The sequence below is a fragment of the Mustela nivalis genome (genome assembly GCF_964662115.1).
Source record: "Mustela nivalis genome assembly, chromosome: 10".
Taxonomy (NCBI): Eukaryota; Metazoa; Chordata; class Mammalia; order Carnivora; family Mustelidae; genus Mustela; species Mustela nivalis.
In genome coordinates this window covers 49,378,510-49,403,865 of record NC_139029.1, presented here as the reverse complement: position 1 = coordinate 49,403,865, position 25,356 = coordinate 49,378,510, and the positions used below count along the sequence as shown (strand labels likewise).

Sequence of the window (25,356 nt, the reverse complement as noted above, 5' to 3'; positions counted from 1 at the left end):
CCGGGTGTAGGTGAAGCCTAACTGGGGATTAACAGACTGGTCCGTGAGGAGGCTGAGGAGACAGGGGAGAGAGTGCCACTCAGGCTCTGGGTCAGGGTTTATTCTAAGTGCCACAGGAGCAATTAGGTGAGAGAACAGCAGCTGGGTGGTTTCCCAACCTTCTTATTGGCCACTGAATCTTTCCTTCATATACAGTCTAAGTCAAATGCAGGAAACCGATAAACACGGAGCATCCCCGGGTAGAAGCATGAATCCACACCTTAGAGCCCATTCCTTCTCCTTTCACTCTTGTCCCGATCTCTCAGCAGCTCCTTAAGGAGCCCAGAAGACCCCTAAGGCTCTTGAGAACACAGCGTGGGAAACATGGAATGCTCAGTCCTGAAGGTAAACTAGGCACTCAGGAGAAATACAAATCTTCCTAGCATGAGAGCAGAGAGAAATGTCTCCTGGAGGCAGGGGGTGGGGGGAGTGTCCTCAAAGAAAGAAGTTTGTAATGGCTTGTAGACCAGATTTTAAGGGTGACGGAGAGGATGGCAAAGGTTGGATCAGCCCAAATATTTCGCCGTCCCTTGGCAGGCATAATGTGGGACAGCCTCAGCCTGGCACCGGGATGCTTTTTCTGTCTTCCCCACCTACTCGGCCTCCATCGGGCTCAGTCTCAGCTGCAGTCAGGACAGCTGCCTGGGAGTCCCCTCTGGTGCTGTCAACAGGGCCTTCTCCCGGGGCGGGCACCTCCCCCACAAAAATTTCCATCACACACTTGTTTGGCCTGCAAATAAATTGGCAACGCAGCTGAATTTAATCTTTTGATTCCCCCTTGAGAACCAATTGCTCTAAGCCATTCCCATGTAGACAAAAAGATTTTGTCTCACTAAACCTGTTTATTGACCAAAACTGTCGCCTCTGCTCTGACCGCTGACCTTATCTGAATATTCAAATCTATCACAGATCGCAAGTTCAAATGATTTTGGTGCCCTCTGGAAGCCCTGTTTTCATAGTGAGCTGATTACGAATGACAATATTATAAGGGCTTTAATTGAGATTCTACAAACAATTTGCACCCTGGATTTACAGACCTAATATATTCAGAAGTGAACGCTGCCGACACTATTTATTTTTTTGAAGCAAAATTTGGCCATGTGTAAATAAGTGCTACCACTTCCCCCAGCCAACGAACTTGCACCCCCGCCACGATCTTAATCCTTAACTGAAATCTGCAAACAGTTCTGCATTGCCAATAAAACCCCACTCATACTGCGGAAGTAAATGAGTCAACATATAGATTCCAGTACTTGCATCACTGATGCCACTTAATTCTTTATTTTACCCCTCTTGGCAATCAAGGGAGGATAAAATAATCCTACACCCAACCTACAGAATTGATGTTTTGATAAAATTAATTAACTGATGTTAAAGGTTTAAAAAGTCAAAAGGAGCACTTATAAACGTAAGCTGTTTTTACTAACCCTACTTTTCGTTTTCTGGTTCTCCTCGAGGGATTTGGTTTGCTTTTAAGTATAGTTGACACACAATATTACATTAGTTTCAGGTGTGCAACATAGTGATTTGACAAGTTTATATATTATGCTAGACTCACAGCTGGTGTAGCTACCATCTGTCCCCATACAATGCTACTATGGTATCACTGACTATATTCCTTATGTTGTGCCTTTAGACCCATGATTCATTTAGTCCGTCACTCGAAGCCTGTATTTCCCACCCCTCTTCACCCATTTTGCCAACCACCCCTCTACCCTGGCAACCATCAGTTCTCTGTATTTACAGGTCTGATTCTGCTTTTTGTTTATTTATTCGGGGTTTTTTGTTTTGTTTTGTTTTTTAGATTCCATATGTGACAGAAATTACAGGACACAGCCATAAAAAAGGAGGATATCATGCTACTTGCAACAACATGGATGGACCTGGAGGGTATGAGGCTAAGTGAAGTAAGTCAGACAGAACATACATGTCTTTAAACAATGTAAATGCAACTGAGTAAAATGTAAATAGTATTAAGACCTGACATTTATTGATGATTACATATGCCAAGCCCTGTATTAGGGCCTTGCATGCACTAGCTCACTGAATCTACAGAAAAACTTCATGAGGTGCACACTGTTATTAACCCCATTTCCCAGATAAGAAAGACTGAGGCTCCAAGGACAGTGTAACTTGGCTGAGGTAAGCAGGAAGCAAAAACTCCTCATCACTATATCTGTGGAATTTATAGTACACGGACTTGCAGATCTTACTAGATTTTCAGCCTCATCCTTAAAAATATAAGGAAAGAAGGAGTGAGGTGAGCGTCTAATTGCCAACTATCTCCTCAAATGGATTCAACTCCTCAGTTTACTGGTTCTAGTCGAACGGAAGCAATTTTCCCATCTGCTCAGTGGGAAAGAGCTTGCTTATTTGTAAAGAATTTTGTCCTTGGCTAAGAAGCGGCGTGTTGAGGAGAACCTGTTCATCTCATCGTCCTTCCTCTAGTCTTTGGCAAATAACATGACTTGGAAAGCCAGCTAGCCTCAGTAAAGTAGAAGAATTTGGTTTAAGGGGACCTCCAATCCCACAACGGTATTAATACAGCTGCTAGTGGAGAGAAGCATATCTTCTTTACCCACATTCTCTGCAGGGAACCTGTTGTTCCAACCAGCAGAGGGAAGTTTTTGCCTCTGTTCTTCGCTCCGATAAAATACAGCACACCTATTCCAAATCAGCTGGTAAAGTACAAGCCATCTGAAAGAAATGGCCTGTCCCTGCCCTAATATTTCAGAATTTTGAAGTCGAAAACTCAATGCAGGTAATTTATAGCTTAAATTTACTGAATGCCCTTCCAAGACTGCCTATTTAATCAAAGTTAACTGGTGGAAATTATGAAGGCTCTTAATTGAGCTCTCCTATGGTGGGCTTTCAAAACAGCAGTGCAAGCACCACAGAAAATAACAAAATGAATAAACTACACTTTTCTCTAGTTCCATTTTCAAATACGACGTCTGGAATGAAGAGTTTAGATCTCTAGGCGGTGATCTTCATGCATAGTATAGTGTTTGTCCTGAATTTCATTGCTTTGAAAAAAAGATATGAAAAGTCTTGATTTAGTTGGCATTTAATGTGATTTTTATATAACTTCTGTGATATAATCAGTCGCAATGGGAATCAGCGGGAAACTTAAAGAGCAGTAAAACCTTCAGCTATTGTTCTTTCTGTGCTCTGATTGGCTTGCTGGGTATACAAAGCTGAAAAATCCCAGTTCACATACACCTACTCTATTTGTAGACACCCATAATGATTGAGTGCAGTCCAGCACCATCCCCTCTCTCAGCCAGCCAGCCAGTCAGAACACAGGGAAGACAATAGGTATATTGGAACAGCAACAAAGAATGTGTTGCTGTAAATCACGTTCCATTTCTGCATAGCTGGGAATAGTAATGCACAAGCCATAGGCAAGTATATTAATGTCTCCTGCTATCCATAAATGAAAAATCATGCACAACAACACACTCTGAAATGTTATTCCAAGATAGCTTTTGTAGTATTAGATTCTTTGCTTTATTTTTTGAAGAAGCAAAATGCATATTTTACTATTATTTAAAAGCCTTTTCCCCCCTTTCGATTGGGTCCATAAGCATTTCTTTGCCGCAGATAAACACATTGTCTTTCCTGCACACTGATTGACTAGTGATGTGTTTAGAACTCTTTCTGGAGCCCTTAATGATTTCAGAAAGAAGGTATCATATCAATGACCAGGGATTTCCTTACACCTCGTCAATTTGAATTCGGAAAATTATTAGAACTGTGTGAAAACATAAAATGAAATACGCGAGCAACACATTACATGTCTTAAATATGCTTAACCATGCATTTAATTTAGATTTAATGAAATAGTTATTATATGCAACCAAAACATCAGTGTTATTAAAAACAAATTTATGGAGGATTAACAGCTGTGTTATATGCCTATACCTACCTATGCCAGAGTCTTTCATTCTCAATAATGTGTTTTTAATCATTAACTTCTATTTATTAAATGCATAATAATTGAGTAATTCTACTGAGTGAGATTGATTAGGGTGTTCTTTGGAGTTTGGATAAATGCCGATTGATAATTTAAACTGTATGAAATTGGCTCTGGAATCTATGTTATACCAACTCTTTGCATATTTATTCTACTTTTTAAGATTCATAATCAGGTCTGAGGCTAACCAGTGAGATCTCTAAGCTGCGTGTCTATGGGATGCATGTGAGTTATCATCGACGATCAGAAAAGATATCAACATTTAGCAAAGGTTAAAATGTTTTTTTTCATTGAGTTTTCTTTTTCTTTCTCTCCATTTTTCTGTAGGAAGAGTAATTTGAAAAGGCTACAGTGGGGGAAAAGGCAATGAAGAACAAATTGCTGTACATGAAGTTTCGTTTTTGAATAGCTGGGGAGATTAATTCACTTGACTGCAACTGCTTCATTACTACCCCCAGCTACCCAAAAATGAAATATCACGTATGGTACCGTCTTTGCCCCATAGGTCATAATACTATAGTGATCACAGCAGGGCTGGGCTCGATTATGGAAAATGAGACCCCAGCCAATGCTCTCAAAAAACCCCTTGCCTGCCAAGGAGCTATCTGGGTGCTGTAATTGTGTTTACCTATTACCATGCCTTTATTTCATTACTTTGGACTTGCGGGATGCTATAAAAGGAGACAGAATTTTGGAAGGTTCTGGAAACTCTTACCAGTGAATGCTGTGTTTGGGGAGACCTTCCTCCTGCATTGCTGGAGCAAATCATTTATGCTTTCCTTCCTTCACCTAAATTTTATGGCATATTCTCAAAACCCTCACCAATGGAAAAGGCAGAGAAGGCAAACTGAAAGTGTTGTCTTTCCAAACATCGCAAGCCTTTGTTGCTTCCTCTGTGTAAGGATGGGTGGAGACGAAGCCTGCAGGCCAGGAAATCTTGCCTCAGTCATTCCATTCCATCCGGCTTCTCGGCAGCTTCTTTTAAGGACGCTATGGTCTTCCTACCTCCAGCTCATCACATAGAATAACAATTGTGGCCATCACGGAAGATTCAATGCTTGCCAGGCACTGACATAATCTCATTTAGTGTTCCTTTCAAGCTTTGAGGTAGGTAGTGATGAGACCTAGTCCTTATTAAGCAATTTTTATCTACCAGACACTTCTGTTCTCTTAATTTACATACACCTCCCAACTGTACTTGGTACTATTAACCACCCCATTCTAAAGATGAAGATAATAAAGCCAAGAACGGTTACCTGGATTTCCAAGATCACAAAGTTAGTATTTGAAAAAGGCAGGTTTTTTGGCTCCTGAGACTATATATTGCCAGAGGTGAACTTGTTATTTTGTTTTAAAACGAGGAACTCATTCTTTTTTAAGATTTTTTTTTTTTAATTTGACAGACAGAGATCACAAGTAGGCAGAGAGGCAGGCAAAGAGAGAGAAAGGGAAGCAGGCTTCCTGCTGAGCAGAAAGCCCAAAGCAGGGCTCAATCTTAGGGCTGTGAGACCATGACCTGAGCCAAAGGCAGAGACTTAACCCACTGAGCCACCCAGGCACCCCTTAGGACAAGGAACTCATTTAAAAGGAATTCAGAGAGGTTAGAAAACTTGCCCAGAGTCATACAATGACTTGACAGTGTTAGAGCTGGACTTCAAGCCAAACTATGCCTGACTCCAAATCCAGAGCATTAAACCCACCAAGCATGTACTATACTTTTCCTATTCCCTACTTACATGGGTAATTATTTATTTGAATTTATTAGCTTGTATATCCATCTCCCCAGAGAGCCAGCAACCTGCACAGAATAGGTGCCTGCCTCTTTGTAGTTGCTCAATAAATGTTTATGGAAGTGGCATAATCAAGATCTTTCATGACCCCCTTTCCTTATAGGCAGAGTTACATGTATACACAGTGTTCTCAATGGCTTGCCTTCATTGCCTTGCTCTCATCGATAGCACGTTCTACATTACCTCTAATTACCTGTAAGTATAGCGAGTCTCACCCACTAGATGGGGAGTTCCTGTAGGGCAGGAAACTTATCTTGTCTTTTTAAAAATATATATATTTATTTGAGAAAGAGAGAAAGCACAATTGAGTGTGGGGGGGAGAGATGAGTGGGGGGAGGAGTAGATGTGGGGTTGGGGGAGAGAAAGAAGAGGCAGGAAGGGAGAGGCAGACCCCCTGCTGAGCAGGGAGCCTGATGTGAGGCTCAATGCAGGGCTGGATCCCAGGACCTGAGATCATGATCTGAGCCGAAGGCAGACACTCAACTTGCTGAGCTACCCAGGGGCCTTTCTTACTTGCCTTAGTATCCTCATTGACTAGCTCTGGGCCTGGCATATACAAGGCATGTGTGAGAGAGGCTGCAAGTTGTTTACCCCAATCTCCTTCCTCTTCTAGTAGGACACAGAACTCTTCTGCATTTTCCACCTCCCTTGTAACCATGTGACTGAACTGGAGCTGGTGAGGTCCAAGCAGAAGTGACATGTGCTATTTCTGGACCAAGGTTTTTAAGAAATTGGTTATGTCCCCCTCCTACTCTCCTTTCCCTTCTACCGATTGGTGCAGAAAGCAACAGTGCTCTCGAGGAGAGTGAGGCCACAAAATGGAAGGAGTCAGGTCCCTGAATTACTACATGGAAGAGAGCTGCCTGCTGGCTGGAAATACTAATATATGAATGACAATTAAATCTATATTCTGTTTGGGTCATAGGTTTTGGTCTATCTCTTAGAGTAGCTAGCATTATCCCAACTAATACAGAACTTAATAAGTGATGAATGAATAATACTAGTTCTCAATATTACCATGTTTTTACTTTTATTTTTTTGAAGATTTTACTTTTACATAATCTTTACTCCCAACATGGGGCTTGAAATTACAACCCCAAGATCCAGAGTTGCATAGCATACTGTTTTTAGTTGTAAGAAAAGGCAGTCCTCTCTTTTGTGTAAGAGTAAAATTATAGGTTTGTTACTTCATGAGAACAATGTTATCATTAAACAGGGTCTAGTAGAACTTGCCTAAACTAATGCAGTGCAGGAATAAACTTCACTTTCCTTTGGAGAAAATTCAGTTTCAAAGAGTTGGGTGATTTGTCCATTGTACCAATGTTGATTGGTGGGAGAGCCTGGCGTGGGCCTCTTCAGTCCCAGGCTGTATCAATAAGATAACAAACAGCTGATTGTTACATGTTTTTAAATTTTTTCTTTATATTTGGAGTGCCTGAGTGGCTCAGTCAGTTAAGTGTTTGCCTTTGACTCAGGTCATGATCCTGGGATTGAACCTTATATTGGGTTCCCTGCTCAGCAAGGGGGTCTGCTTCTCCTTCTCCCTCTGCCCCACCTCCCCCTGCCCAATTGTGTATGCACTCTCTCTTTCATAAATAAAATCTTCTAAAAATATATTTTTTTATGACTCAGGTCAAAACTCAATCGACTGACTACTTGGATTCACTTTTTAGAATATCTTGTCATAAGGGCAAAAGTGTAAATGTTACCTTCCAAACAACAGTGCTTCCTCAGACTGCATCTAAAGCTGGAATATGCTAGGGGTACCTGACTGGCTCAGTTTGTAGGGCATCTGACTCTTGATGTTGGGTCATGGGTTCAAACCCTATGTTGGGTATAGAGATTACTTAAATAAATAAAACTTTTAAAAAATTAGAATATGTTAGTCACATGAGATTTCAGGACATTATTTCTTTTTAAAATAATGCTCTAGTCTTAGTTTTAAAATAATTTTTAAAATAATTTTATGCACAATAAACATGCGCTTATTATAAAAACTTTAGAAAACAAAAATGAGCAAAAAAAGAAAATCAGAGTTACTCAAATATACATGAGATATATTTTACCAAAACATAGTTATTACATATTCTTTTACATCACTTTTAATGACTACATAGTATGTTATATGAATAAATTAGTATTTATGACTGTCGTTTCACATGTATCAGCTATCAGTAAAAAAGAACCACAGTCTAGGGCCAGAGTGATCAAAATAGTAAACATGACAGTTCTGTCCTTTTGCTGGTTCATTCATTCAATAAATATGTCTTGGGTACTCTCTCTGTGCCAGCATTGTGCTGGGTGTTGGAGCCCACAGTCAAAGAGATGAACAGGGCTCTTCCTTGTTAGGGTAGCTGTTGTGCAGCTGAAATCCACCCACCCTACCTCCCTCTTCCCTCACTCAATATGACCACCCTTCCACTGGGAATGGACAGGAGGTCAAGAGAAAGAAGGGCACTTTTGATTGCTTGTTTTGTTGTTTCTTGTTTTTATTTATATTAAGTAGATACAGCCCAAGAAATAATAAGAACATGTGGTAGGTTGCATTATTTGTTATCAATTTTTCTTTCTTTCATTGTTTTCCCCAGCTTCCCTAAGGCTAAAGTACATTCCCTGTTCCATCCATTGACTTTGGCCATGTAATTTGCTATAAACAACGGAAAATGGGTAGAAGTGACAGTGTCCCAGTTCCAGGTAGAGGCTAATGAGACATTGCATGTTTCTCCCATGAAGAAATGGGTAGCCTCTCTTGTGCCCTTGCCCTACGCCGTTAAAGAGTGTACTTTCGACAGAAAGCTGTTGCTCCTTAGTCTGGGCCCCAAAATGAGAAACACATGAAGCTACTTTAACAGAGATCTGTAGCTTAAAGCAGAGCTTCCCCAGAGACCCACAGACTTATAGGCAAGAAATAAATGTTTGCTATTGTAAGCTAATGATATTTGGGGGTTGTTGGTTAGACCCCATTGTCATAGCAATAGCAGACTAATCCAGAACTCTACAAAATAAAGTACTCAGTTGTGAATGTCTGTCAGAATGTCTTGGCTCCAGGAAGTGTTCCAAGATACTCTCTCATCGTCCTTTCACTCACCAGTCAGAATCAGTCTCCCTTTTGCGCTTCCCTAGTATTTTGCCTGTGCCTCTATTAGAGCTGACATTTACCACAGCCTGCCTTTGTATAGATATGGTTGTATCTGTGCCTGGAAGAGAAGGCGCTTCTTGTTGTTTTGTTTTTTGAGGGGAGGGTGCTCTTCACAATGTCTCTAGACTACAAGTGCTTAGCATGTAGTAGATGCTCAAAACTACGTAATTGAACAAATCAATTAGAAAGTCTTCTAATTAGGTGAGCTGGTGGAATGGAGCTGAACAAGGGTATGCCTTCTTAACCCTCAAGATGCCTACAAATGCTTAGTATATACCATCGCAAGCAGAGAAATTGCCTCCTACATTGGTAGGTGCAGGGAAGAATAAGCAGTTAAACCAGGGCAACTTGCACAGGAGATAGCACCTCATCCTAGAAACAGACTGTACCAATAGTTGAGAGTCCTGAGTTCTAGCTCTGTTTTGGATAATGGCCGGCTGTGTTAACCTCGGGAAGTTACTTAATTTCTCTGGGCTTCATTTTTCCACCTAAAAGGAGAAAGAATGGTAGTTTTACTCATGACATTCTTATACAGATCCAGAAAGGTGTACATCAGGACAGAAAAATTTCAAGTCCCATGTAAATCCATATTAAGCCCCACAAATCAGCTTGCTGTCTTTTCTACAGGACGAGAGCTCCCATTCCATACACCTCCAGGAAGCCAAATGATGGGTCATTCAGTGACCACACAAGCTCACACTGAACCACTCTCGGAGTTGCTTACTTACGGTGATGGCTGTTTTGCAGTGACTCTTGACAGCTGCTTGTTTTTCTTCTGGAAAACAAAAATGAAATATTTTTAAATGTTTTATGCCCAGGGACTATGTTGAAGTTGAGATTTATTTTTACTTATTGTATCTGCCAGGCAAAGTTAATGCCTCCTCTCGGTTCCCTCAGGACTTCGTTTACACCTTCTCACCACTGGATTGTTTACAGGTTTGTGTCCCAAACCAGTCTGCGAGCTCTTGAGGCCCAGCCTACTGGAGAGAGGTTTCCATGCTATGCTAGAAGTGGGAAGTATATGGAACATTTTAGAAGGACTCTAACAGAGGAATGAGCATTTTTAAGTGTTAGAACTCAAAGGAAAGCTTAAATTTTCTGCAAAAGTTGGGTATGTTCCATAACAACCTCATTTCTCAATGATGCCAATTAATTGAGAAACTGTTGTGCTTTTTACATATTCTATGCAAGAGGCGTATATGTGGCTGGGATATTCTAAAATGTAGTTCATTCCCCTCATTCCCCTTTATAGAGAAATCATATGTGATGTTTCATTTTCCATCCTGCTCTAGGTCTTGAAGATGGATTTGAGTCACAGAGCAAAAAGAAAGAACATAGATTTGGGATTCTGATCTCTCCTGTTCAAATCTTCACTCTGCCTTTTATCCATCTTGTGATCCTGGGTGTGATTCTTGACTTTTATTTTTTTAACTTCGGTTTCCTTATTAACGAAATGAGGATGACATTACCTTCCTTGCAGGGTTGTGAAGTTTAGAAACAATCTATGAAAATACCTAGTACCCTCCCTCACACATAGTAGGTGTTCAACAAAACAAAGTTATCGTCGTTAGTTATCATTGCAGTGCGTTGACAGTGGTGACACTTTTGTAGAGCTTTTTGCCTCGAAATGAAATGGCCCCATATTACTGTACTTTTAGTTCTTACGTCTAGTTTTATAGTTTTCCCATCTGCTCCCTCACTGTTAGGCTACCAATTGTCAATTCTAACGGCCATCCGTAAGATATGACAGCTACCTCTTCTTGCTGTCAGGCTGCTACCAACTAACTTTCTGCCTCAAATCTTCTTGGAATTATATGTCAAATGGAATGAATAATACTGAGTGGAGACTGCAGACACCTTCCATGGGGCTGAGTGAATGACATTTAGTGCATGGTCCTTGTTACATCTATTGTGGGGACTCAGTATTATACTTTGTGTCTGTGTTTCCCGAGGGTTAAGATTGCTGGCTGAATAAGACTCTGTTCTCTTTCTTTCCTGGAAAAGGAGGAAGTCTGGGAGACAGATCTTTAGGTAACATGGCATAGATTTGGTACCTTTAAAAATGTTATTGTTGTTGTTGCTATTATTATTACTGTCTCGAGATCATCTTGCTCAAGGGTGTAGGCAATGGGAAGAGCACTAGATTGCGAGTCTGTTTTAGGTTCTAGCCTCCGATCTGTTTAATGACTTACAAAAAGTGACTAACCCTCTCTGACTCTCAGTTCCTTGATCTAAAAAAAAAAGTGGAAAGATTCAATGGGATGATCTGTGAGCTTCTACATCCTCTGACTCTCCATCAAGGTACCCAGACGATTGCTTGGCAATAACTACAGTACGTCTGGAAATAGACTCCACTTTACAGCTTTGGCCTTCGTGGTTTCCTCTAACTCGAGTACGTCAGTCGATAGCCAAATTCTTAACACCATTTTCTGGTCTCTTTACTATTTCTTTTTATAATGATTTTGTCCTTAATTTGGACTTATTTCAAGGAGAAAGATGTTAACTACTTAAAAGTGATGGGATGTTTTAATCTGGGCTGGAAAGCCTGTTCCTTGAGAATGGCTTAATTAACATTTCCAGGTTCATAACATTTTCATTTATTCATCTTTTTGTTTTTAAATGGTTTTTTAAGTTTTCCAGAGACGGCGATCTCACGTTCCTAATGGATTATAAGAGAGAGAGTGGGTCTGCTGGGATCTGCATTCTTATTAGCTTTAAGATTCACATTAAGAAAAAAAGGGAGCTTAAGCAGAATAGGTCCACCGTGCTAATAAAAAAAGAAACAGAACTTTAGTTCAACACAAAATAATGTGGTAAGATTGCCAAGCAAAAAGCAGATTGAAAGAAGGGCCTCCCAGTGACCTTGGAACAGGACAAATATTTTTCTTCCCTGAGCTCATTCTCCACCAAAGGAAACCACGTCTTCCTCATCAGTCTGGAGCACGCCAGGATGAACCAATCACAGTGCACCATGAAGCAGAGACTGGTCTGTGAAGGGGGTCAGCCAGCTACTGGGTCAGAATGATGAAACCTAAAATGCCCAGCTGGGCGACCCTAGATGCGTTGGGGGATGGTTGTTCTCCAGAAATTGGGGCAAGAAGGAAGCACATCTAGAACCGAGTCCTGCACGTGGTGGGCATCCCAAATGCAAATTAAATTCAGTTCACTGACAAAGCCCTGGACTAGGCCTGGCCTCCACTGCTGAGCTACTGCTAACCAGCGGTATGTTCTCAGACAAATGTATTTCATCTTTTTGGCTCTGCTACCGCATCTGAAGAATGGGACTCCTCATACCAGCTCAGCATACTTTGTGAAGTGTGGTAATGACTGATGCATGAGATGAAGAAGAAGGTCTCGATTTTAATATGATCAGCAAGTGATAGTGTTTTGTTTCCCGCCTTCTTGAAAAATATGACTGTGACACCTGCCAAGCCTCAACACGCATAGTTATTAATAACAAAACACTAGACGTTGCTTTGTCCATTTTGGGAAAATAGCTTGAACCTGGCTATGCCCTGGCCTCCAGCAGCCCTGTAAGCAATTAAAAGGGATGAGGCCAGGATGGCGTATGTCTTGTGGGCCTCCGAGTCGGCATTCGTGACATCCTTTCCCTGAGTCATATCCTCTCTGCATATGACAATCAGAACGGGGAGGTTCCCTGGGACTGCTACTACGGTATGGTTGTTTCTCAGGCTCCTGGTGGAAGAAATCATTGTGTGTCGGTGTCAGTTCTTCATGGATATGTATTGCATGTCTTTACTCTCCAGAAAGGAAGCCAATTTTCTTTTGTAAGAAGAATAAGGAATGTGTTGAGAGAGTGGGATGATGTACCCAGAGTCACAAGCCAAACGTGCAGCAACTCAGATTGGCTCTAGGCCCTAGATAATTAAAATGCCTTATCGTTTATTAGCTTTAATGCCCGGTGAATTTTCTTGTAAGGGAATTCAAGGGTTAAGCCATCCCAACATGCCTCACTCCCAATTTATAAAATGGAAAATCTTCCATAAATCAAAAGTTACAAACAGACTTTGTAATGTCATAACTCTTGCGACGGCTCTCACCTTGATTGATTCCTATACATACATTCCAGCTGATTACCATAATGTGCTCTTGGGGGACAATTGGCACTGGATGGGGAGAAAGAAGCAGGCAGGGAAGTAAATAACAAATGGACCTGGCTCCTCCTCATCGAGAGTGATTTCACTCCAATGTTCCATCATATCAACTGGGAAAGAGAGTCGTAGGGTTTAGGCAATCAATTACAGATATGTGTAGAGGCAGACACAATCATTTCACTGATTGTCACCGGTCTCGAGCAGTGACACCAAAAAGTGATCCGTCACTCGATTTTCTCTGACACCATGAGAAAGATGGCAGACACTTGTAGACTAACAGGCCGCTGGATTGGTTGGTTTATAAGATTGAAAAATCGCTGTGTTTCAAACTTATCCAAACCTTTAAGTGCCTCTGTTGCTAAGATTTCATATCTTTCTGGCAAACATTTAGAAAGATTACCAATAGGCTAATGACATCATGCCAGAGCAGAATGGACTGTGTCTCTTGTCACTGCAACTGATGTCATTGTGTGTGTTGCAGGGCATCAAAAGTGTGATGGGAAGGCAGGAAGCACGCACCTTCCTCTGTAACAAGGAACATGGCAGCAACCTCATTAAGTGTGCCTCATGAGACAATTGTTAGGAGAACCCCTTTGGTGCAGAAGAACCCCTGCCTCTATTCCACCCACACCTTAGAGCCTTCAGTCTGTCAGTTTTGCTGCCACTGGATGCCTGGACCTAGTCCCCTCCCATTCAGTATGATTTTCTCTGCTGCCTGGGATTCTACTTTGTCTACACTCCAGTCATGGGCAATCTTTTTCCCATGAGAGTCAGTTCATGAAAAATTAAAATGTATACAGCCTACATCTTTCTTTTTTCCCTCAAAATGAAAAAGAAAAAATGTATATTCTTATACACAAATGACCTATTTAAATGACAGAAAGCACTGAAAAAGATCGACATTGCTTTTGAACATTTCAAATACGGATATATGAGTATATTTGAGAAGCAGCAACCTCGAGTCAGATTTTTTAATTTCTTTCATGCAGTTGGACTGCAGACCACTTCTTGAAGCCGGCGCGAGGAGTGGAGGTGGGTCCTCACGTGGGGCCTCCTGGGTGAGAGGCAATATATAGGACTTCTGCCTAAAGGGAAGTTATACCCCATCTCCCAGCCGCAATCTGAACAAACAGTGCTGAGAGGTCCTTGGCTGCATGAAGATAAAAGTCAGTTGAGGGATTCTTGTCTATAAAACTCCAAACTGCAAAGTTTCCCGGAAAGGGATGGAGAAGGCCCGTGGATTCCATCAGCGTTTTTACTGAAACCGACTCGGTCCATTTCTGCCATTTCTTCTGGCACTCAGAATCTTTACCCGCCACCCAGGCACTATTCCTTCCATCAGCATATTTTCTCTTGGCACTAGAGGATCTAAAATGAACCCAGCACAGTTTCAGACTTCTCCGTGTAAATCATCAAGAAATATGACGACCTTCTGCAGAAATGATGTTCTGCATTTCAAAGTTCATCCACTTCTAAACTAAATCAGTGACAGCAGTCTGGGGCTTCGCTGGGTTCTTCAAACCACTTGACCCCCAGCCCCCTTAAATCCTTTCACTCACACTGGCAACCCCCTTGTAAACTGCCCTCAGCAGTTGGGGAAGGTCCCCCACACTTACTGACTGTTCACCGTGGTCCACTTTCCACTCTTCCAAAGGCCAGAGAGCAGGCACCTAGTAACGATTAAAAATAATTACTGATGTTGCTACATCACCCTAGACGTCTCAAAGAGCTTTCCAATCCATCACTTTGTTGGTCTGGAGAAAATGGCTCCTAGAAGTAGCTGGCATCCCAAGGAGAGAGGAACAGAGATTCTAAGGGATTTGCTCAAGGTTGTATAGCATGTTAGCAACAACCTAAACTGGACTTGTCTCATGATTATCCTGCCCCTGGAGACAGGAGGCATGGCAAAAGTGATATCAGCCATGACAATCGTTATGATCTCTGAGCGCCTGCTGAGTGCCAGGTCCCAGGCTGAGCCCCTCACCTATTGCACCTTATCTGACACTCTCGACTGTCTTGGAGTCCCTCCTGCTAAACCGAAAAAAATCCTTAGAATCTCTGCCTTAGCTGTGCAATCCCAGCATGGAGGGCTCAGGGAGGTTCGAAACCCAGCCAATAGGTTGCCTTCACAGTGGAGAACTTAGGTCGAAATCTGGGCACCACCAAAGAATTCAGAGTAGCTGCAGAAAGCCCTAGAAGAAAATCTTTAACTGAGTGCAGAGCTCTCATAAAATGCTATGGGCCTGGAAAATGATTTCATAAGTTATTTTGATGGCAAAAATGTATGAAACAGAATTGACTAATTCATAAATAACTTCAGAATCTCATCTATTATTTCTCACATCATAACTTACAATGGAATAATTGTTTCTAATTCTGCTGAGTATTTCCTCATGCTTTTTGGTTCCCTTGGTAAATCTTATTAGTTGGGTAACTCCTAAGACATTTGTAGCTTGCCTCTATTATGATGAGAACAAGTAAATATTAATAGCAATTTGTTTTTAGTACAACGCAGCATTAATTTCACCACTGGGCCCTCTTTTTTCTTTTTCTCTTTAATTTCTCATCTTAGGGAAAATTGGCTGATATTTCTCAAAGAAGGGCTCACAGAAAAAAAAAAAAAAAAAGACAACAGAAAGAAAACGCAGTGTCCTGTGATCTTATACAAATCTCAACTTACATTTTATTTACTATGTACATTACTGCAAACCAATATGAACCATAACTCCATTTAGATAATAATAATCAAATTATCCAACCTGGGATAACATGTTTTATAGATTTTGGTCTAAATTTAATATAAAAATGCAGTAGTCCTTGTTTGGAAGAGTTTATTAAGGGTTAGCAAAGAAAAAGCTTTTTCAATAGTCTATAACTCTCTAATGGCCTTTTTCAAATAAAATGGGAAAGAATTTGAAAAGAAACCTATATCAGTGAGCTGCAATTGTAACATTACAGTACAGGTCTATAAATCTTGACATGCTCAGAAGATTGCCTAAACCAGCAATACAATCTGTCCAAACCTCATTGTCTCCACGACCAGCCAGCCTCATTTTAAGAAATGTATGTGGTCTTCAACCTAATTTTATCACCTTCATTTGTAAACTAGTCAATCAATCAAAGCATCCTGGGAGTCTAAATAGAAAAAGGAGTGCATTTTCATGCATTCAGGGCGACACAGTCAAAAATTAATCTCCACTTGATCAGACATTTCTTGCCCTCATCTCAATAGACCATCATTAGGGTCAGCAATGTATATTAAAAATAGAGTTACCGCAAACAGTTCGCCAGCTGGAGTTTGCAGGCTGCCTGCCCTTTCCTCAGAAACCTTCCTCCTCCGTGTGAGGCTGAATATGTTCCGTAGATTCATCTGGAAAAAAGCAGGCTGGAAATGAAGTTAGGGAAGAGAATGCCTGCAGCCCTCAGGAAACACAGATCGCTTCCCAGGTGCCTGGACCATCGAAACATTCCATCCGAGTGAGACTGGTAGGGAGAAAAATATTTCCTAAATATGCATTCATAAGGATCAGGCCCACATAACCCACATAAAAGGGTGTTCCCTACACACTGGGGGTGAGGGTGGGAGCTTGCCCCAAGGCTGGACTGATAAATATGGGGAAGAAAGGCAAGAAAGTAGGGAAACTCAAGGGGGGAAAAAAAAACAAAACAAAAACAGCTTACAGCTGCATTGTCCCTCCTCCCGCATCTCTCTGTTTCCCATGAGTTCTGCTCTTCAAGCAAATGGCTCTGTGTTGAGTGAAGCTGCAGTGGCATTTCATTCCTGGTGATCACTCAGGTGACTTCTTGGATCTCTGGGTGCTTAGGAAAGAAAACCCATACCTCTCCCTCAATACATATGTCATTGAGGGAAGGAGGTTAGTTTATTTTTAGGCCATTAACCTTGAGCCATCCTGGACATCTCTCTGTCTCTCACACCCGCCTTCAGGGCATCAGGACATCCAACTGGCTTTATCTTCAAAGTAAAACCAGACCTGACCACCTCTCATCATCTCCACAGCTACTATCATGTTTTGAGTCCCCATCACCTCTTGCCTGTCTTGTAATAAATAGTACTAGGTCTTCCTGAGCCTACTCTTCCTCCTGGCCTCAACGCAGAAGCTAAGAGTAATCCCCCTTTTTTTTTTTAAAGATTTTATTATTTATTTGACAGAGAGAGATCACAAGTAGATGGAGAGGCAGGCAGAGAGAGAGATAGAGGGAAGCAGGCTCCCTGCTGAGCAGAGAGCCCGATGCGGGACTCGATCCCAGGACCCTGAGATCATGACCTGAGCCGAAGGCAGCGGCTTAACCCACTGAGCCACCCAGGCGCCCACCGTTTTTTGTTTTTTTTTTAAGATTTATTCATTTATTTGAGAAAAAGAGCATGAGCCAGGAGAGGGGCAGAAGGAGAGGGAGACAAGTAGACTCCCCATTGATCAGGGAGCCTGACACAGGGCTCTATTCCACAACCTTGAGATCATGACCTGAGCCAAAATCAAGAGTCAGATGCTAAACCAATGAGCTACTCAGGTGCCCCGAAAAGTAATCCTTTTAAGATGTAAATCAAGTTACTCTACTATTCATATCCTTCAGTTGCATCCATTTCATTGGGGCTAACTTAATTTAAGACTATGAAAACAATACTTCTTACTTGAGTATCTCGGCACTAGATTTCCCTTTAACCATCTCAGCTGTGAACCTGACAATATCCCATTTCTAAGCCATTGATAGCATAGCTGAGATTATTAAAAATCACACCATTTATTGAGTACTTTCTGTGGACCAGGTTTTGGGTTAAGAATTTTACCTTCTTTAACTCATGCTATTAACCTCTTTATAAAGGGAAGCCATTTCTCTTTCTACAGGAGTAGGTGTGGCAGACATAAGTTTCTGTCTGCATAAAGGATTTGGTGGGATGTATTGCACAGACAACATGACCCTTATGTCCAAATCTTAGGTCCAACAACTTGGGGCTGGAATGACCATAAACAAGTCATTTAACCTCCCTATTCCCAATGCCCAGCACAGTTCTTGACAGTCAATAAGTTCCTTTCTTTCCTTTTTCCCTGTTTGCCAGGCTTGAGTCAACTTGAGAAATGAGCTGAGTTTGTCTTTAGCAAGTTTCATTCAAACCTATCCACAAAGGGACCTTACTTTAAGACAACCAAGAATCAGTTTATTTTAAAGGAATTTGAGATATGTGCCTTAATTTTTTTTTTTTTTCAGATTTCTTTCTTTATGTGTCAGAGAGAGAGGGAGAAGCAGGGATCCTGCTCAGCAGGGAGCCTGATGCGGGACTCAATCCCAGGACCCTGGGATCATGACCTGAGTTGAAGGCAGAGGCTTAACCAACTGAACCACCCAGGACTCTAAAGTCCCTACCTGGACTTTAAAAGGTAGAAGGTAATATTTCCCATCAAGAAATAGATTACCAGTGATAACAGATGGCCTTTCCAAAGCCCCTCAAATTCATGCTAGGTGGGCAACTACCACCTCTTTGGGTTACACACAGTGATGCTGGTTTGGCCTGTACATTCCTCCTATGTAATTGGCTAGTCCTCCCCGAGGACTAACCCAGTGACCAGCACACCACAGTCATTAAAACTCAAAATTTCCTATTGATCTCCAGCTCCATGGCCATCAATTCCATAAACTTCAAGAAAGCATTGATGGAAGTCTAGAGACCATCTCCAAAATCCTATTCATTCACCCACCCACTCACTCGTTTAAGTTTCACTTACCCAGCAAACATTTGTGGAGCATTCACTGTGTTCCAAGAGCTGTGTTAGGTCTGGGGATACAAGATGAACAAGATCAAGTCCCACCCTTCAGAAAGGTGTCCATCTAAAGCTGGTTTCCCTATGAATATCTGGTGGTAGTGAGATAATTTTATGTAGCACAGTATTTTTTTTATTTGAACAGCTAAGCATTTATTTTAATGCATATTAGGAAAAATACATTACTAGCCCTTTGCATTCATGGTTGCTGGAATATGACTATTCAGGGCTAACAAACAAAAAAGTGAATGGACTCAAAGAAAGAGACTAAGAAGATAACATATAGATGGTGCATGAATATGGCAGAAATTATATGAGAAAGGCTAAGAAATACTAGTGTAAAGTAAGAGAGACGTGAACATCCAGAATTAAAAAGTGCTACAGACTGAGTCATGGACTGTACTCAAGGCAAACAAGCCCAGTGGGGAGGGTCTGGGAAGGGAGAAGAGCAGTCAGAGTAGTTGTGGGGGAGGGGGGCAGATAAAGCTGGGGAGATCCTGGTGGATCTGCCTCTCTAAGAGCTACACTTCAAAAGAAGAGTTTATTTTTTCCAAATAGAAATGAGAGAAAGGGAACTCCAGCTAAATGAGTGACTAGGTGGAATCTCTAAAACAGTAAGTGGTTTGTCCAAAGTCAAATAGCCAGTAAAGGGATTTGAACTCAGGACCACCACATTCTCAAATAGTATGGAGTAGTGGTTAGAAGTGTGGGCTTTGGAGCTGTAAGGAAGAGGGAAAAAGGGCCCAAGTTTCAGCTCCACAGTTTTTACCTGTAAGACTTTTAACAAGTCATTTTCTTTCCTTGGGTCTGAAATGGGAATAATCATAGTTTCTCCCTCCTAGGATTTTTATTAGGAGAATTACCTGCAATAATGCTTTTAAAGGGTATCAGCATTGTGTATCACATAGTAAGTGCTCTATAAATACCAAGAATTATGCTTTTGAATATTAGGTACTTACTTATTCCACTGTATCCTATTGCCTCTAGAGTGAATTATTTTGCCCAACCTTGGTGTATTGCAATGATTGGCACATAAAAAGATATAAGAAATATTGGTTGATTTGTTGAATGAATAAGTGAATGAATGAATAAATAACTGTTTATATACTAAATTAACTGGACAGTGCAAATATTCTCCTTTCCTTTATAATATTTCAGAAGATAATCTAAAGTAGGAAGTAGATGTATTTTAGACTGTATATATTGTAATAATCTGGGCAAAAGACTTCACAAGTTGTCAGTCTTTCTAAGAACCTTAAAACCTTCCATGTCAAAACTATAGGACCAGTAAAAAGATCAATGGTTGGCTGCAGTTCAAGGGTGGGAAGTGGGGGTGGGAAGGAGTGAATAGGCAGAGCACAGGGCATTTTTGGAGCAATGAAACTCTTCTGTGTGGTACTGTAATGGTAGATATAGGAAATAATGCATTTGTCAAAACCCAAAGAACATATAACACAAAGACTAAATCCTGGAGAAAACTATGGTTAATAATATTGTTAATAATAATGTATCAAAAAAATAAATAAATCATAATGTATCAGGGCACCTGGGTGGCTCAGTCAGTTAAGTGCCTAACTCTTGATCTCAGCTCTGGTCTTGATCTCAGGGGTGTGAGTTCAAGCCCCACGTTGGGCTTCTCAATGGGCATGGAGCCTACTTAAATAATAATAGTGAAAATAACAATAATAATAAATGTGTCAATAATTGTTCATCCATTGTAACAAATATGCCACACTAATGGATGACGTTAATAATAACAGAAACTTGGGGAGGGGGGTGGACAAACATATTTTCTGTCAACCTAAAACTGTTCTAAAAAACAAATTATATTTTTAAAAAACAGAAACAAAACAAACAGTCCTCTAGGGACCAGGAGAAATCCAGCTAGAAGATAACAGTTTGACTTTACTGAGGCCTGGAGAGGGAATCCAGGTGCAGGATGGGCCCAGAAATGAGAGAAGAGGGTTTGTCCCCAAGTGGTCTATGAGAGAAGCTCACTCATGACATAAGAGAGGCAGCAAGAAGATGTGGTCACACACCTGAGAGCCAAGAATGCTGTGCTTAGTCCTTGGAGAAATCGTTCAAGGGCAGGCCACTCTCATGTGAAGACTGCATCTGCCATTATGCCAAGCTCAGCAAGACCTGGTGATGGAGGCTTTCCTATAGGTATGAGCAGGCATGGACTCCTTGGAATGAGGAGTTCCAAGTCTTCAGTGCCCTGAATCGAAGCAAGGCACACCTTCCTGTACTGGGAGGCTCCCCTCTTTTGGAATGGAAGCTCCTTGAACATAGGGAGTGCGCTGCCTTCCTATCAGATATGTGAAGCCCTCTGTTGCGTGGGACTATCACGCATAATCACATTGCCAAGATGAGCCTTCCTGCCCCTTCCACCCTCTGATTCCAGTCTTCCCTCTCCTTTTCTTGCTAGTGATATTGCATCTTTAACTATAATGGCACCCTCTCTTTCCCTCTCTGTGCCTACCCGTTCATTGGCACATTCATCCTTTTTTCCCCCACTTTTTTCCTTTAAAGTTAAAGTATATTCTATACTACAGACACATATACTACATATAAATACAGTGAAATCCATATATCTTAATTGCACAGTTTGGTCAGTTTTGACAACTGCACGTATTTATGTAACCTATACCCCTATTAAGATATAAAACCTTTCTAGCACCTCAAAAAGTTCCCTTGTGCCCCTGTCTCGATCAATCCCCCTTCTACCCTGGGAACAACCACGATTCTGATTTTTCTCAACATATAATATTTTTGTCTTTTCAACTTTGTATGTTCACCGGCAAAACTCCTTATTCCTCCTTTAAAATCCAGCCAGATATTACCACCAAAATTTATTACTTCCGTCTCTGGGTTCCCTCAGCAATTTGAATATTTTTCTTATGAGTCTCTCTCCCCCTTTAGACAATGCACTTGTGAGAATCATATCATCATATCTTATTCATCTTTTATAACTAGTGCCTATAATACAGTAGATATTCAACAAACGTTCTTTCAGTGAGTGAGTGATGAATAATATCTGCCAGAAGAACATCTTTCTTTGTCTTCATCTTGACGAAATCCCTAACACCTACACTGTTTCTTTTTCATTTTGTTTTTGCATTTTTTTAATATTATAAAACTAGTACAAGGTCACAGGGAAGGGTATAAAGTAAACAGTAGAAGTCTCTCACTCTGGATGAACCACTTTCAGTTGTTCTTATGTATCTTTCTAGAGACATCTGTGCATTTCTTTTCTCACACAGTGCTTTTCCCTTCTACATACCTTCTTGAAATTTGTTTTTTTCACATACAAATATATAACAGCAAGAATAATATTTATAATTAACATTTATTATCTATAATGTGTAAGCTGGTCTAAACATTTTTATATAGGTTAACTTATTTTTTCCTCACAATGTCCTTTGACATAGGTGCCATTATTAAAATTTTTATGCTTAATTATTATATTTGATAATTATTTACTCTTAAAGTTTATTATTTTACAGATGAGGAGTCTGAGGCACAGATTAAGTAAGTTGCTTAATGTCACACAGCCTGGAAATCATTTCACACCTAGATATGTATATATCTATCTGTATATAGCTATAATCTATATCTCTATATATCTATATCTAGGTATAGATATCTACCTTATTCTTTCTTTTTTTTTTTTTTTTTTTTTGACAGAGAGATCAACAGTAGGCAGAGAAGCAGGCAGAGAGAGAGAGAGGGAAGCAGGCTTCCTGCTGAGCAGAGAGCCTGGTGTGGGGCTCAGTCCCAGGACCCTGAGATGATGACCGGAGCCGAAGGCAGAGGCTTAACTGACCGAGCCACCCAGGTGCCCTGACCTTATTTTTTTTTCATAGCTACATAGTATCTCACTGCATGGCTGTACCATGATTACTTAACCAGCCTCTTCTTACTGTTATTGAAGTATTTCCAGTTTTCAGTGTTTATAAACTAGGCTGCAACAAATCCCTTTATACATACATACATTGTTGCTTTCTTATGGGCATATATCCATTCTGGTATGGAACTAGGTCAAAGGGTGCACATTTTACATCTTGATGGTTATTTCTAAATTCCAGCTAAAGAGATGACACTGATTCTCATAGAGACACTCTGTGTGGGAATGCCTGTCTCCCCATATTCTAATTCCAGTATCATTAAACTTTAAAAATTGTACCTCTCTGATAAATATGGTATATTCTTATTGTTGTGATCTTCATTTTAAAAAATGAGAGTGAAGGTGAACATCTTTTCCATATGTTTGTCAACTATTCAGATTTGTTCTATGCTGTTCATGTTTTCATTTCTCTCCTTTTTACTATTGAGGTATTAGCCTTATTGATTTGTAAAGCCTCTTTGTATATTGAACCATTAGCCCTTTGTTATATATGAGGCAAATATTTCCCCCATTTGTCCTTGTTTATTGTATTTTTATGATACAAATTTCTTAATTTATCAGTTTTTTTCTTTTAAGACTCTTGAACTTGGCTCCATTTGAAAATTCTATCCCCCTTTCATTGTCCTTTCCTTATTAGGCAGAGAATTTCTGACATCGACACCACATAACTTTTCACAGTAAGTCTATTGTAACTAAAATCAGCAACCAAGGGAAATTAATCATTTGGAAACAAGGCCATAGGGCTTTGTTGGATGCTTCATAACGTGATAACTGTTGGCTGGATTTGATACCGGTTCAGTAGGTGTTTCATGCTCATAAATAAATCCTGTTCCTTAGCAGATGGTGTCAGGGTGGAATTTTTGTAGTATGGGACAAGTTAAAGAAGTATATAAATAACACTGCTTTTGATTCCCAACTTCTGAGTTACAACATGTGAATGGTTTAAACAGGTGCAGCCATGTTAATAGACTGGCAGGGTGTGATTGATCTTGTCAGTGTCAACCCGAGGCAGCAAGCAAGATAAATAAAAGCATTTCATTAGGGCACTGAGCGACAATCAGAATCCTTGGGCCTTCCAAAAGTTTTTCATGAGCCAACTCCAGAAATTTTGAAGTAGAAGACCAAGCCTCACGGTTTATAGAAGGGGCAGGGTGCACACAGGAATTTAAATATTGATAAGAGACTCTGTTTTTCAACTCCCATTAAAATCATCCCTGCACAGTTTTATATAGCACTCTGTTTCACCTAAAGGACAAAGATGAAGGTTGTAGAGAACTTCCCAGCAACTTGTAACTGTGATTCAAAACTGTCTCCTCTGGGATCTATTTTCCTATCCATTTGAAGTAGATTCTTGCTTTTATTCAACTGTTCAGAATTTTTAAAACTCTTCTAGAGACCATCCCAGTAGTTTCCAAATGGGAGGCTGCCCAATTTGCAAGCTGTTTAATAAAGCCATTTAGATCTTCAAATTTACTCAGTTGAATTTTGTTTTTTTTTTAACAGAAGAGTTCCTATTGCTTTTCATACGCCAGCAGTTTGTATTTTCATATTTTGGGTATTCACAGCAGTTCCAATAGGTGCAGTGCTATCTTACTATTGTTTTAACTTGTAATTACCTAACGATATATGATGTTGAGGATATTTTTGTATGATTATTTACTATCTGTATATTTTCTTTGGTAAGGTGCATATTCAGACAGACAAAAATCTAACCAGATTTTTAATGGGATTTTTTTCTATTATTGAATTCTGAGAGTTCTTTGTGTATTTTTAATACAAATCCTTTATCAGGTGTGTATTTTTCAAATAGTTTCTCTCAGTTTGTGCCTTGTCTTCTATCTCTCTGAACAGAGTCTTTACACAGAGTAGAGGTTTTAGATTTATAAAGTACACATTTTCAGCTTTTTTGTTTTGTGGATAGGCTTTTGATGTTTAGTGTTAAAAGTTATCACCAAACCCAACGTCATGTAGATTTTCTTTTATGTTTCCTTCAGAACTTTCTATGTTTGCATTTTAAACTTGGCTATGGACAATTTTGTGTGCATTTCGGTGTAAGTTACAGTTTGTGTCTGATTCATTTCACCCCATATGATTTCCAGTTAAATTATGGTTTCCTTAACTATTTTTAGTAAGACACCGGGGATTTAACTTCATTTCTGTTGGAATTTCAAAGTTGACGGGATTCAGCAGGACTGTAGGGAAAAGGTGCCACCTGAGCTTAGCAAGTCCTGCACTACCCTAAGGGCCGCCAGGGGGCAGCCGAGAACCCTCCGCTGACCGCCCGCGCATGCGTGTTCTGGCCTGGACGTGTCTCCACGTGCATGCGTCTCCACGAGCACACTTGACGGAAGCCGGGTTTCCTCAGGACCTGCAAGGAGGCTCAGGCTCAGTTTCAGGATGAGGTGGGGTCCCCACGACGGTGACAGGAGCTCGGTTTCCTCAGGCCCCGCCGGGGAGGAGAAGGTAAGGAGAAGTGAGAAGCAGCTTCCTATGTGCGGTTGACTACTCAGGGCCCTTTAGAGGAAGGACTTGATGTGGCGAACTGTGGCGTTTTTAGTTTTTGTCAGTGGTGTAAGATGGTGTCCGTGTGGCTCTCCGGTTGGCCCGCACCGT

General features: G+C 40.7%; 1 protein-coding gene across 1 annotated transcript; it reads right to left on the bottom strand.

Annotated features, from left to right (window-relative positions):
• Nucleotides 1-9,013: 9,013 nt before the first annotated feature.
• On the bottom strand, nucleotides 9,014-25,066 carry LOC309843219 (uncharacterized protein; the record flags this gene model as incomplete). The annotated part of the gene is made up of 6 exons (XM_082688560.1): nucleotides 9,014-9,432; nucleotides 9,673-9,719; nucleotides 14,676-14,729; nucleotides 16,334-16,429; nucleotides 18,801-18,885; nucleotides 24,981-25,066. 6 exons carry the CDS (start codon nucleotides 25,064-25,066, stop codon nucleotides 9,405-9,407), a joined length of 396 nt encoding a protein of 131 aa, XP_082544686.1. The 3' UTR covers nucleotides 9,014-9,404.
• Between the last annotated feature and the right edge of the window lie 290 nt (nucleotides 25,067-25,356).